Source organism: Engraulis encrasicolus, chromosome 22 (assembly GCF_034702125.1).
Source record: "Engraulis encrasicolus isolate BLACKSEA-1 chromosome 22, IST_EnEncr_1.0, whole genome shotgun sequence".
NCBI lineage: Eukaryota > Metazoa > Chordata > Actinopteri > Clupeiformes > Engraulidae > Engraulis > Engraulis encrasicolus.
Window position 1 is genome coordinate 6500667 of NC_085878.1, and position 14826 is coordinate 6515492.

The 14826-nt window shown below is 46.7% G+C and overlaps 1 protein-coding gene across 1 annotated transcript in view; it reads right to left on the bottom strand.

The window, feature by feature from the left end:
* Window positions 1-9783: 9783 nt before the first annotated feature.
* Window positions 9784-14826, bottom strand: part of shcbp1 (SHC SH2-domain binding protein 1) — a 40215-nt gene continuing 35172 nt past the window's right edge. Inside the window, exon 13 of the mRNA XM_063188326.1 lies at window positions 9784-10669. Within this exon, the coding sequence (XP_063044396.1) occupies window positions 10185-10669 (485 nt within the window). The 3' untranslated portion in view covers window positions 9784-10184. The remainder of the gene's footprint in view (window positions 10670-14826) is intronic.

The following is a 14826-nucleotide window of genomic DNA, read 5'->3' on the forward strand; positions in this document are numbered from 1 at the left end:
TCAATTCCATCTCTTGCTCTGAAGAAAGCTCATCTCAGTAAGGCCGTGGACTGACACAATAACATGTGTTGCAATAGTATGAGTTTTCTCAAGACTTCAGCACCTAGCGCATCGATCACACACAAGAGAGGATAAATGAAGCAGAACACTTTTCTAAGTACGAACGCAGACAGAATTATCCATTTTCGTTCTCTTTTTTGTTTTGCGGCTGTTATTATTGATTAAAAAGTTTCTGCCTGTGTGTCACTGTAATGACACTGTAATGGCCTCTCAACTGCGAAACTGGGTGGGAAACTTGATGTTATTCTTTCTTTGAGAGGAGAGACATTTTTCAAAAGCTCTTTTCCCATGAACCCCCTGCTGACGACAATGGCCCAGCACAGCACCACCAGCAGCGCCACACACCTTGTCCATGGCAAAATTGATTTGAAATGATAAAACATTTTGACAACATCTTCTGATAGATTGATTTTCTTTCTCTCATAAATGGTGGGGAAAAGGGGGAGAGAATATCATTACATGGAGACAATGGCATGGCAGGGACAAAAAAAATAAGCTTCGGAAGAGAAAAGAAAAGAAAAGATTGTTTTAATCCAAAGCACTCTCGGCATAATTGCATTCACAGCTTGTGAAGTAATTAAAGAATGAAGCACAACTCCAAAGAGTCCCTGGACATTGTCGCTTAGCCAGATACCCTGGGAGACAGAGGATCCAGACTGTGCACTCGATCGTGTCCGTGTGTGTGTGTGTGTGTGTGTGTGTGTGTGTGTGTGTGTGTGTGTGTGTGTGTGTGTGTGTCTGCGTGTGTGTGTGTGTGTGTGTGTGTGTGTGTGTGTGTGTGTGTGTGTGTGTGTGTGTGTGTGTGTGTGTGTGTGTGTGTGTGTGTGTGCGCGTGTGTGTGTGTGTGTGTGTGTGTGTGCGCGCACTCGCATGTTTACTCAAACGTGTGTAGTAGTGTGTAAGAGTGTGTGCTGAAGATGGTGTGTACTGTATGTCAAATGTGTCTGCATGTGCATGTGTTATTGTGTGCATGTGCGATTGTGCGCGCGTCCCTGCGTGCGTGCAGTGAAGTGTGTAGGCCTACAGTATGTGTGTATTTGTTTGTGCATGTGTGGTTTACCCCCTAAAAAAAACCTGTGGGTCCATCCGTGCCATAAGACGCCGGCTGGCAGGAATAGCTGACAATTAAGGGCCCTAATCCAGCACCGTAAAGCGAGGGGACCCCCTGCCGGGCCCCGCGCCGCACGGGATGACAGATGGCCCGAGATATTGCCGCCATTAAAGTCGGCAAACTGCGGCGAGTGACCCACCAAAGAACGCTCGCTCTGCTCGGCTCGCCCGGCTCCCTCCGTGAAGCCCCATCGATCCTCTCTTACAGTCCAGCAGTCGGCATACAATCGCAGAGCAGACAGCGAGAGAGAGAGAGAGAGAGAGAGAGAGAGAGAGAGAGAGAAATAGAGAGTCAGAAAGAGAGAGCAAAAGTCAGAAAGAGAGAGAGGGAGAGAGAGAGAAAGAGAGAGCAAAAGTCAGAAAGAGAGAGGGAGAGAGAGAGAAAGTAAGAAAGAGATAGAGATAGAGATCAGAGTCAGAAAGAGAGAGTCAGAATGAGAGAAAGAGAGAAAGAGAGAAATAGAGAGAGAGAGAGAGAGACAGAGAGAGAGACAGAGAGAGAGAGAGAGAGAGAGAGAGGGATGGATGGTGGATAGAGGAATTTTCTTTTCCCCCACTACTCACTGGCCTCTGATGACCTGTGTAGACCAGTCCTGGGAGACTAGACCAGAGCCGAGCCGAGCCGAGCAGAGCAGAGCAGAGCCGAGCAGAGCAGAGCAGAGCAGAACACAGCAGAGCAGAGCAGAGCAGAGCAGAACACAGCAGAGCAGAGCAGAGCAGAGCAGAGCAGAGCAGAGCAGAGCCGAGCCGTGCCGAGCCGAGCAGAGCAGAGCAGAGCAGAGCAGAGCAGAGCAGAGCCGAGCCGAGCCGAGCAGAGCAGAGCAGAGCAGAGCCGAGCAGAGCAGAGCAGAGCCGAGCCGAGCCGAGCCGAGCAGAGCAGAGCCGAGCCGAGCCGAGCCGAGCCGAGCAGAGCAGAGCAGAGCAGAGCCGAGCCGAGCCGAGCCGAGCCGAGCAGAGCCGAGCCGAGCCGAGCCGAGCCGAGCCGAGCAGAGCCGAGCAGAGCAGAGCAGAACACAGCAGAGCAGAGCAGAACAGAGCCGACCAGAGCAGAGCAGAGCAGAGCAGAGCAGAGCAGAGCAGAGCCGAGCCGAAACACTGCAGCAGCAGGAACAACCACAGCAGCGGCCACAGCCATGGACGTAACTACCATCGAGGACACAGAGGACATGTCCTCTGTATTTTTCTTCAGTGATGCAAAATGTATCTATAATGAAAATCGATATATGATCAACAATGATAGGCCTACATTCAGTCTGTATATGCTATCCCCATTTATCCTTGGCAGTGATTAATGAAAACTAACTTAAGAGTTTGGCTGAAGTGTTTGTAGCATTCTAAATGTAGAGTATGCAGTGCAGCACGCAGTATTTGACGCTGGTATTTGGGGGGGGGGGGTGGTGGGTTTGGGGGCTTTCAGATGACTTTGTCCTGGGCCCGTCAAAAAGCTGTTAGTGGCCCTGGCCACAGCAGCAAACCTGCACCGATCTAGTGCAGCACAGAACCCCTCCCTCACCTCCCTGCCATTTTTTTACACCCTTCTTTTTTTTCCAACAGCCCAGTTTGCCCTCAATTCGTCGGGGCAGAGAGCTTGCCTCCCCCACTGCGACATCAAAAGATACAGATCACTGTGCGTTCGGGGTGGCCAACTCCCAGTGGTCTTTGAAAAACGAACAACAACAAAAAAGTGCACAGGGGAAGAAAGGAGGAAATAACAAAATAAATACAGTATATCTGTCTGGAGGCAAAAGTGAGTGAAGTTGTTCCTCTTGGGTAGTTTCTTTGTTGGAGGAGCAAATGACAGCCTGCTGACCAGTCCAACTGACTTGTGTTTTTTTATTAGGGATTTCAGATGAAGGATTTCATAGTGGGAGCGAGAGAGAGAGAGAGAGAGAGAGAGAGAGAGAGAGAGAGAGAGAGAGAGAGAGAGAGAGAGAGAGAGAGAGAGAGAGAGAGAGAGAGAGAGAGAGAGCGAGAGCGAGCGAGCGAGAGAGAGAGAGAGAGAGCGAGCGAGAGAGAGAGAGAGAGAGAGAGAGAGAGAGAGAGCGGCAGAACGTGTTGTATCCTTCAGGGCCACAATACAGAAAGGATGAAGGCCCTTGAAGGCTGTGAGTGTGTGTGTGTGTGTGTGTGTGTGTGTGTGTGTGTGTGTGTGTGTGTGTGTGTTTAAGGGAGTCAAGCCATGCACATTGGCCGAAAAATAATGGACAGCCATCTGTGACACTTTTCTGTAGCCTTACTCAGATCTGCCCCACACCAGGTGCAACTTCAGCACTAAAAACAACAGCTAAAAAGGACAGTCTTCACTGCAGGCTAGGAATCCAACTGCACATTTTAACACAAACTGCCAGGAAACATTTACCTGAAAGTACAAAGCAAGGCCTGGTTCAAGTAACTGTGGTGCATTACTGTGCCAGAAGAAGGTTTTTTCTTGCGCCAATGTTTGGCAGTGTTTGCCCAGTAACCATGGGCAAGCTTCGTTTGACGAATCCCATGTGGGGATTGTTTGGTTAGTTTTGAGGCCATGCCAAGGAGACTTTTAAGTGAAAAACAAAACGTCATAGCTCAGCAGTGCTGTGAAAGCTCTGCATGTGCCTGGGAATGTACTGTTAAAGGTGCGCTGCGTAATATTTTTGGAAGTTTATTTTATTTTTTTCATGGCGCCCGGCCCCATTCACAAATGTTACCTTTTTCATGAACCACCATCAGATTCCAAGTATTCATTATGCCTGGGAAAATTGCCCTATTCACACATGAAATGGGAGTTCTTCTCCATTGTCTGCCATTTTGAATTTACAGAAATGTTAAAACATTTTAGCTGCAAAAGATCCAATTTGACAGTAGACAGCACAGTTTCAATGAGCCGTATAGCTGCAACACTACTCATCATCCTACATAGTGCACCTTTAAGCACATTTTTGTGTATGAGAATAGGCCACCTCTCTTAAACCCTGTTTACATGTACAGTAGGCCTATAGCATGGATATGATAGCTTTTTGTTTACATGTTAATGCCCCAAAATGGATATTTTGAAAACCTTAGTATTTCTGTGGACATTCATTTTTGTCCACATGCCATGTAAATGGCATCAAAATAGGTGAATGGATGAAAAAAATATCCGTTTTTAACGTGTCCGCCTTTCCTCGAAGATGAGGCACAGGCCCTGCCTAACATCCAAAGCACAGATGTCTCAGAAAAATATCTTGAAAGCCACATGTAGTATGTTGATGTCTCTATTCATACTCATAATACACTTCCCACGTTGCAGTCATGCATACAGGCATATAGCATGAATAGTCTGGCCCCGGTTTGCACTTCTTCATTCAAAGCTCCTTTCTCAAAACTCTTCTTCCTATGTTGTGAAGAAGCCTGCTATCTACATTGTGACCACACATGGCTGACTGATAATTGCCTGTATGCAAAGACATTTTTTAAAAACATGTAAGACCATTTTCCTGAAGGAGTCTGCAGAGAAACCTCATACAGTACAAATCAAATGACATTCAAGTTGTCTGCCAAACCCTCCTTGACATTACTACATTTGAAGCAAAATACAGCATTGACTTCATGTGGGTGATTGTGCCATGCCTGTCTTTGTGGTGCACTTCTGCCAAGTTTAAGAAGTCAGGGAAGCATCTTGCCTGAATAAAATACTATTCTGAATGAAACGTTTCTGAATGAAGTGAGCTTTTACATGGTGTACTCCGATCCAGTGTTTGCATGGACCCAGCATAACCCAGGATGGTTTATAGAGAGATAGAGAGGTCAAAAGTTTTTAGGTTTTTTTTTAATTTTGTTTTGCAGCCATCTTCACCAGTTTTTATTTTGCTCAGCCAGACCATTCTACAATACTTCGTGATACCAAGCACGCCATGGTCATAAATCTGGACTTTCTGTGCACTACTCAACTCTTTGTCATCCGCACCTTGGTTCTAAAGTTTTATGTTATATGTTATACTTGCATTGGATGCCTGTCAAATGTGAAAAGTGAAAAAGTGAAAGCCCATTGGGAAACTCCAACTCCCATTGTCCTTGTGACACAGCACTCCACAGCACACAAGTGAACACTGCACACTACGAAATTGCATTTATGCCTCACCCGTGCAAGGGGGCAGCCCTCAGTGGCGCCCCATGGGGAGCAGTGCGGTGGGACGGTACCATGCTCAGAGTACCTCAGTCATGGAGGAGGATGGGGGAGAGCACTGGTTGATTACTCCCCCCACCAACCTGGCGGGTCGGGAGTCGGACCGGCAACCTCTGGGATGCAAGTCTGACGCCCTAACCGCTCAACCATGACTGCCCACATGTACATATTTACAAGCCGTTGTCCAACCCTATGTCATGAAATATCCAATGTTGAAGTGTTCCATTATATATTATTAGTATATTCATGGTGAAAATAATAGTTCAGAAATATTTAAAGGGAAACTGTGCTGGAAATGGTCAAAAAAGGTAGGCTACTGCAACTATGCTGCTCATTGAAACTGGGCTGCCTATTGCCAAATTTGATCTTTACACGGAAGTTTACTAAGTAATAAACAAATATTTTCTAGTATGGTCCAAGTAGAGTCATTTTTGCAGCTAAAAATGTCTATTTTTGGAAATTCAAAATGGCGGACCATGGAGAAGATCCCCCTTTTCATGTATGAAAAGTGTAATTTTTCCAGTCATAATGAATACTTAGAATTTGATGGTGGTGGTAAGTATTCATGAAAAAGGTAACATTAGTGAATGGGCAGCATGAATTCTGGAGATAAACAACTACAAATTTCACGTGGTGTCCCTTTAAGGGCAGGCGGGAGGGAAATGAAGTAAGACATGAAAAGCAAGAGAAAAAAGAGAGAAAGTAGAAGGAGAGAGAAGGCAATAGAAGACATAGGCAAGTATTTTTTTGTTAAAGAAGGGAACAAAATCATTCACACTGGTTCTCAATGGGGCATGCAGTGGAAGAAATTCCTTTTTTTATCAGCCGTAGAAAAGGTCATACAAGGACAAGTAGAAAAAAAATCAAGCTCAAAACTGAGTTTAAAAAAAAACAAGGACATCAGGTGGTTGCCCCTCCCCCCTTTTCATTCTCACTTTATTGACAGTCTCTCTCTCTCTCTCTCTCTCTCTCTCTCTCTCTCTCTCTCTCTCTCTCTCTCATCCACCTCCAAATTGCCTTCTTCTTCTATCCTCCCTTCAGGGTGTCTTGTACCGTCACAGTCAGGGACCTTGGCCTGCTAGCCTGGCTGACCACAAAGCCAGCAAGAAGTCTTTCAAGGTATTTCCTGTGCTTTTCTGGCAACACACACTCAAGAGGAGAACTGAACATGGAATATGTGTGTGTGGGTGGCCAAAGAGAGATTCCAATTGAAAGTAATTAATTCTTATTTTGGAAATAATTACTCATCTCCTTTTAATGGAGAGTTAAGGTGGTGCATGCTTTTCCAAACCATGTTTTTTTCCCTTTGTTTGGGTTTTTTGTTTTGTTCAAGGGCTTGTTGTTCATTCAAATCCAGAACCACCATTATAGGCCAGCCATTTATCTGAAGGCACAACTAAGCGTTGAAGAATATTCTTCAACTTGAACTGAATGGGCTGTCCCAACATTGTGTCTGATATATTTTTCAAACAATGTAGCCTTCTGTTGTTATGGATTACACACCACTGTCAAGGTCAGAAAAAAATGACTTTTTGCATCACATTTGTCTCACATCAGCCATATTCCCTATGCAACTGCCTATTGGCTGTTGTTACTACAAACATTCAATGTAGTTGCTATGCAAAAAGAAGAAACAAAAAACACAATAGTGAGATGTTTGTGGAGGACAGCCAAATTCAGAGTCCCTGTAGCCCGATCTGGATTTGATCCATCTCCTTATGCTCAGCGCACGAACAGCTGGGCAGCCCACCAAATGACAAACGCCCATCCCAAACGAGCAGTGGCCACTCACTGAAATGAAATATGAGATGACAACTCAAATTCAGTAAAAAAAAATATATATTTTAAAAAAGTAAGCGAAGCTCAGGCTATCTATCAGGCATCTTCTTATTATATGCACGAAAGTAAAAAAAAACACAGATGTCAAAAGTAAAAGTAAAAAATAAAACTGTTTCCTTCCAACACAGTTAACTTATCCGAGTAACCAGTAGAGCTGTGTACTTGACTTAGTTACGATCAGCTGACACTGCACTGGTTGGATCAAGTTCTTGATGGGTCCTTGCTAGGTTTTTAGTGTATTTCAGTAAGAACACAGTCTATCTAATATCTCATTAGGTAGGTACAATGGAGTAAAGAGTGCTATGTAATGCTGGTGTTGTATTTACACCATGAATCTACTTTTACTTTTGACACCTCTGGAAAAACAAGCGACCCGTGCCTTGCAAATGCAAGCGGTATAATGTATGTCTTCTGATGCAAGCCTCTTTGGATATCTGCATCTTCTTGTCTAATGTAAAGCACTGTAATGAGAAACAGACAACAGTAGCAGAATGAGGCTGTGCAGCTTCCCTTCTCCTCATCCTCCCACAGCTTGCAGCACATGCAGCAGCTGCCATTGAGACACAGTGGAAGCAAAATCAATACAGCCATGCTTCTTTACCTGTCTCACGGGCAAGACATGTTTCATTATAAACCAAAGGAAATCAAACTCACACTCACACATTCTCTCTCTCTCTCTCTCACACACACACACACACACAATGACCTTTAGTCCATCTTGCAGTGTGGCGCTGTGTGGCATACCTTTACTGCATAGATAAGGACAAACAAATCAATACCATAACATTTTGTTTTTAGAGTGCGAGTTGTAGTGAAACAAATGAAGCCCAACTCCCTGTGACAACCCAGCTGAGGGCCTTGAATAACTGAGACTGAGTGAGTGTGAGGGTCTTTACTGGAAAATAGTAACTTTATGTAGGCTATACACACCACTAAAATGAGAAGTAGGCCTGCATGAACTGTCAACATCCATGTGTATTTAAAAGATGATAAATCACTTATTTCTGAATATTGCGTATACTGTTTATCTAGCATTTTTGTTTTTATTGATGCAGGACCACGTGTATAGCGTAACTGCACTTTGTAGGCTACCACGTTTTATTGAATGACAGAATTGAATTTGAATTGAACAGGTTAGTCCTTTGCTGGATGCTAGTTGACTTTGCATTGTGTTCAACAGCACAGATCAAATTGTGCACAAGTTAATCGACTCTGAGAAGTCACTTAGCCTTGCCGGCCGCAGAGCAACTATGGGCTTTTTCCTCCCATCCCACGTAGCCGGCTACTTAGAATGGCTCCAGAGTCCCTATATGAAGCCACTGGTGCATCATCTAACCTTAACTGCCACGCAGTATTTTCACCCAACAAAAGAGGTGGAGGGAAAAAAAAGAGACAGCGATGTGCCCTCTCAATGCAACGCGACTATTAAAGTTGTTAGATGCTTTTAGCACCCTCAGCAGCTTCTTCCATCTATTCAAATTACATTCATCAACAGCCAAAGCATCTATTCAGCGCCTAGAATTACTCAGGAGAGAAAAGGAAACTGGCGCACACATCACAGCATGCGGAATGAAGAACCGACAGGAACGGCATAAAGTGGGGCATTAGCATAAAGAGAGGAAGAGAGAAAAGAAAGAGTGTGAGATAGACAGGAAATAAAGAGGGTTTGGAGAGAGAGTGAGCGAGAGAGAGAGAGAGAGAGAGAGAGAGAGAGAGAGAGAGAGAGAGAGAGAGAGAGAGAGAGAGAGAGAGAGAGAGAGAGAGAGAAATATAGGGAAAGCGAGTTGGCAATAGAAAAGGAAGAATAGAACAGAGTGATACATAAAGGGGGAGGGGGAGAGAGAAGGGGAAGGAAAGGGGGAGAGAGAGGTAGATGGAGCTAAGGGAAGAGGGGCGAAAAGAGAGAGAGAGAGAAAGATGCCACACTGCTCCTCTGGCTTCATCCAGGCTGTGATTTAGCAGGGCACCAGCGCGGGTCAGTGGCGGCCATCCGGGCCGGCGTTCCTCCGTGCTGTCTGAGACAAAGTACAGGCTGCGTACCTCCGTCTGCCCATCCGCCTCGCCTGCCTGAAATAATCACCACCTGCACTACTCCATTCTTAGAGTCGGGGTCGCAGGAGCAAAAACAGGCTAATTCGGGTCAAGCACAATTTCTTTTTGGCGCCACATGTCGGATTATGCAATTAATCAACAGCGCCAGTGGCGTTAATGAGGTTTTACCAGCGTCTTAATCCACAGGAAATTAATCAACTGGAATTAAACAATTGTGCACGTCTGACCGGAAGGTACGACCCTGGACCCCTGGCACAAGTAGGAGCTGAAAAAAACCCCGCCCACACTCTCTTCCTGTGCCCAATGGAGAGCCTCATCACATAATCAAGTCAGAGAGAGTAGAGAGAGAGAGGTTCCATTGGCCCATTGTTTCCAGGTTCTACTATTGCAAGGGGGAGGGGGGGAAATCCCCCTTTAGGCAGACCTAAGGACTGTTCTATTCAATGCTAGGAGTATTATGACAGGTCCCTTTAGGCAGACCGGAACCTGGTCATGTTAGGTGCCCATAGCAACCTATTACAATGGCATATCTCTATATACTTAAAGAATCTCTGATCAAGTAATAGTCATGGCCGTTAAAATCCATTGAAAAGACTTTATTCAAAGATCTTTGCAACGCTGTTCTGAGGCATGTGACCAAAAATAAGAGCAACATATAATAACTTTCCCAGTGCCAAACCATAATCCTGAAAATGTGGAACAGAGAAAATAGGTTGAAAAAGAAACAACAAAATAGCCATGCAATTGTCGCATAAATAACATTAGTGTCCATTTGAAAAGTTAGCGCCAAGAACATAATACAAGTAGGGAGGTGATTTTTCTACATACGTATAATACCAGAGGACAGTGCAACACCACTTCAATCTCATTGTTTAAAAACATGAATCTCAATTCATTTCACATAAAGTGTGTCTGTGCTTTGTTTCCATCACTTTTAAAAAAAACAATTTAAAATAAAAAAAGCGTGCAAGAGTAGAGAAGTTCAGTAGAGAAAGGTGCCAAAGTCTGCTTGGCCGTTGCGCTTGAACTGGTTTCCCTGTATGGAGACGAAGACGTCCTGGGAGGGGAGGCTGGCGTCCGCCTGCATGGAGCCCCCCTGGTTGGCACGGCTGATCTGCCTCCGCAGTCTCCTGGCGTCCGTGGCAGTGGATGAGGCTGCGTCTGTGGATGAGGCTGCGTCTGCGGATGTGGATGTGGCGTCGTCACACTTGATGGAAGTAGCTTCCTCTTGGCGCTGGCTGATGCCCCGGTACTGTGTCTTCTTCTCCTCCTCCTTCTCCTCCTCCTCCTCCTCCTGCTCCTGCTCCTCTTCTCCCTCCACTACGATGATGGGGATCTCGGCCTCTGGGAGGTCACTCTCTACGCTGACTGCCTCCACGGGCTCCTCCTCTTCCTCAGCAGCAGCAGCGGTAGCAGCAGCAGCAGCTGGGTCCCCCTCAGCTGGAGCAGAGCCAGAGTCAGCCTCATCTAGATGGAGCAACAGGGGAGAGAGAGGAGAGAGGAGTGGTCAGGGACACAGAACAATGCTGTACAGATGGTGGCAAAACCACGCACACACACACACACACACACACAATTTAAACGAGCATATGCAAAGGCGTGTGCACCGAGCGCAAGAATGCATGCGCAAATGTGCACGCACACACACAAAAGTACCCCAGATACTGTTTTTTTTCCTTTCAACTGACCTACATATCTTTACATATGCCCTGTACATCTTTTGCCAACCCGAGTCTCTCTCCCACTTCAATCAGACCTGCAACTTGTGCATCGTTTTCTCTCTCGCCTTCTCCGCCTCCGTCCCATCAATAATGGCAAAATATACACACAGTATGTATGTACACTTCAAACATACACATATACGTCTAAAATAAGCAACACAAATTGCGTAAATAAATAGCACCCTTGCCAGAGCGTGGAACTTGTAAAAGTGGCAGCACTAGCTAGCTAGCACTCATTCTCTTGCCTGCAATAACATGCCAGTACAGAACTGACCTCCGGACAAAGAGGATCAGTTGTCCTAGAGACCCAGAGAGATGGGGGGCTGACATTGTATCTGCTGAGTGTAAGGAGGGGTGGGGGTGTGTGGGGGGCTTTCAGAGGATTTTGTCCAAGCAGAGCAGGCCGGGTCTGGGCTGGGCTGGGCTAGTCTGTGCTAGCCGGGTGGGCCCTAATGGAGAGCATATTACCTCTAACAGCTCCAGTAATCACCATTATTACCTCAGCACCACCGCTGACAACACTCTCCTGGCCAACCTGATCGATGCCGCGTCGTGCCGCGCCCCGCAGCGCAATGGCCGCCTCAAAACGTTTTTACACGCCGGGGGAAAATTGGAAAGAAGTGGCTACGGTGCCTCATCGCTTCCTTGTTTTGCTCCCCCCCCCCTAACCCTCCTCCCTTTTCCTTTTTTTTGTTGCTTGGCCCTCACAACAGCAGCAGTAGCAGCAGCAGCAACAAGAAGGGAAAAAAAACAGTGGTTGAAAATCACACTCATTTTCTCTGATTTAGTCAGCAGAAGGGAGAGTGTCTGCCAACGCCAGGCTTTTACACTGGTAACTTGCTGAGGAGAAGAGGAGCCGACTCTATTAGAGGGTGGCAGGGGACCGGCAGATATGAGAGAGAGAGAGAGAGAGAGAGAGAGAGAGAGAGAGAGAGAGAGAGAGAGAGAGAGAGAGAGAGAGAGAGAGAGAGATAGTGGTGGAACTCCCATCCTCTCCTTATTTTAAACGCCACCGTGTCGTTCCTCCTCTCTGCAGGATGGAGGAGCCTCATTTAGAAATTAAAGCTTTTCCGTTCACCAACGCCCTTCACCCCAAGGTCGAGCATATTTTCACGCTAATATACTTTCCTTCTCAAAGTGGCACGAGGGGAACATGGTGGTGGTGGTGGTGCAGGTGGAGGGGGTTGAAATGGTAATTTTGACGATGTGGGGCATCGGGAGTATTGCAGTGGCACGAACAGAGGGGCAGAAGTGGTGGTGGTGGTGGTGGTGGTGGTGGGCGTGGCGTTTGAAATGATAATTCTGCAGATGAGGGGCATCGTGGGTATTGGGGTGGGACACGTTACGGCCAGTCGACAGCGCAGCTCTCCCCCCCCCCCCACCTCCCTCTCTGCCAGGCCCCCGAGGGCTTCTGTTCAAATAGGAATTTCATGCACATGAATACATTTCCACAGACATTATTCAGGATATCTGGAACACGCTGCATTGTTGGCGCAGGTGAGGTATGGAAATTCTTTAACAGGCTCTGCTGGAGTGTGTGTGTGTGTGTGTGTGTGTGTGTGTGTGTGTGTGTGTGTGTGTGTGTGTGTGTGTGTGTGTGTGTGTGTGTGTGTGTGTGTGTGTGTGTGTGTGTGTGTGTGTGTGTGTGTGTGTGTGTGTGACAGATAGAGCGAGTGTGAGAGTGACTGAGTGAGTGAGTGTGTATGTGGGTATGAGAGAGAGAGAGAGAGAGAGGAATAGGGACACAGAATTTGTGTGTGTGTGTGTGTGTGTGTGTGTGTGTGTGTGTGTGTGTGTGTGTGTGTGTGTGTGTGTGTGTGTGTGTGTGTGTGTGTGTGTGTGTGTGTGTGTGTGCGTCATGCACGCACGTGTGAAAATGTGACAATGTGTGAATATGTGTGCTTGTCCGTGCGTGCAGGCATATCACTTTGTTTGGTGAACAAAGCATTCGGGCTAATGGGCTTTTTCCAGTGGCTTCAGAGACGGCTGTGAAGCCCAGCACATACACACACACACGCACGCACACGCACGCACGCACAGAAGCTCGTCTGACACAGAGGGACAAAATGACACTAACACACCGAGAGGGAAAAGGCCCAATTTACTATGTCAAGGGTATGTGTGTGTGTGTTGGTATTGGTGTGTGTGTGTGTGTGTGTGTGTGTGTGGGGGGGGGGGGGGGTGCGTGCGCGTGTGTCTGTCTGTGTGCTATGTGCATAATGTATGTTAATGCACTGAGAATATGAATGTGAATCTGTACGCATGTATATGTGCGTGTTGTGCAAATGCATGTACTGTAATTGTGTTTCCTTGTAAAGCATGTACTGTATCATATGCGTGTGAACGTGTAAATGCGTGTGTGCGCGCCTGTCTGGCATAATTAACTATGCAAAAGTAAACCTCCACTTGCCTGTGCTGAGAGGGACACGTGTCTAATGACAACACACACACAGACACACGCGTGTGCATGCGCGCGCCGTCAGCTTTACAACATGTGACACTAGCACTCAGCGTCGACTACATCACATATTTAAACGCTGCATCCATCCACCCTCCCTTTACCCTGCACTGTATTGCACTGCACAGCCCTCAGCTATTTCAACTTTCATGGTCTGACACCTGAACCTCAGTGGGGCCACATCAGGACACCAGTGCTGCTGAATGTGGTTAGGGGTGGGGGATGGGGGGGTCTGCAGAGGTTGTGGAGATACAGGAGTCTGTTAGCCTCGCGACGCCATCCTCAGGAGTCTGGAGGTTGTAATGCTGAATCCCCACATAGCTACAGTAACTGCCGGTAGCCTGGTTAAACAGCGCCACCCGTTGGGCGCCAATATTTTTCAGCTGCGAGTGGGTCTGGCCTCGGATCTGAGAACGTTTTGAACACTGTGCCCTGAGTCTGGCAAAACCAATTGCAACGTAGAGATTTGTTTTGAATCAAAGCGGGCGGGGTTTTGAGGGAGTGACGACGAAGCTTGCAACACCGTTGGGAAAGCACATCAACGGCAAATATCGCCGATTGGTCAGAGCGCCAGCCCGGTGTGAAAAAACAACAGGTTGTTCTCATCAGCAATCGTCCGAGGTATCGTTCATCGGGGCCAGACTAAATAAGTCCGGTCTCACATTTAGGCTGGTTTATCAGGCTAAACTGCCTGCCTGCCTTTTCTCCGCCGAGCAAAAATTCGCCCAATAGTTCCTGGAGATACTTTGCGACGCTAGCCCCGCTTTTCACCCGACTTAATACACGCATGGGTCAGTCTTTGGCCTCCATTCAAAGTCAATGAGAACAAAGGGAAATTTCGCTGTGTGGGTACGGGCCGTAAGAGGTTGGCCAAAGCTGTCACAATACTGAGCACACAATTGCAGGACTGTGTTCATCCATCAAGGACTTGGGTAGGGAGATGTAGCCTTAAAATCTCATTATACTCTGTACTGTGTAATGACAATAGAAGGCTCTGCGTTTGTATTGTATTTTTGTATTTGTCACCGATGGATTGAATGGCAAAATACTAGCGATCTGGCTACAGCCATTCGTTCCAATACAAAGGAGCGGTCAACGCGTCTAGTGTTCATGTCCATGATTTCAAGTTTGTCAGAGTGCGCGCTCAACTTCTGGGAAAAAATGAATGACTTTGGGTGCGCGATAAAAGGTATCAACATAAAGAAGAAAAATCTGCACTCACAAGCTACGTCTCATTATTTATTTATAGATTACCACCATGTCCACAACCAGACGTGTTTCGACTCTGAAGCCATCATCAATGCGTGGTGTGTGTGTGTGTGCGCGTTTGAGAGGGGGGGTCGACCATTATGCACTTAATCTCTGCTGCACTTTAAGTGGGATGGGGGGCGGGGGGAGCACTGGTGTCACTTTTACCTCTTATTGCACTTTACTTGAAAACCTGC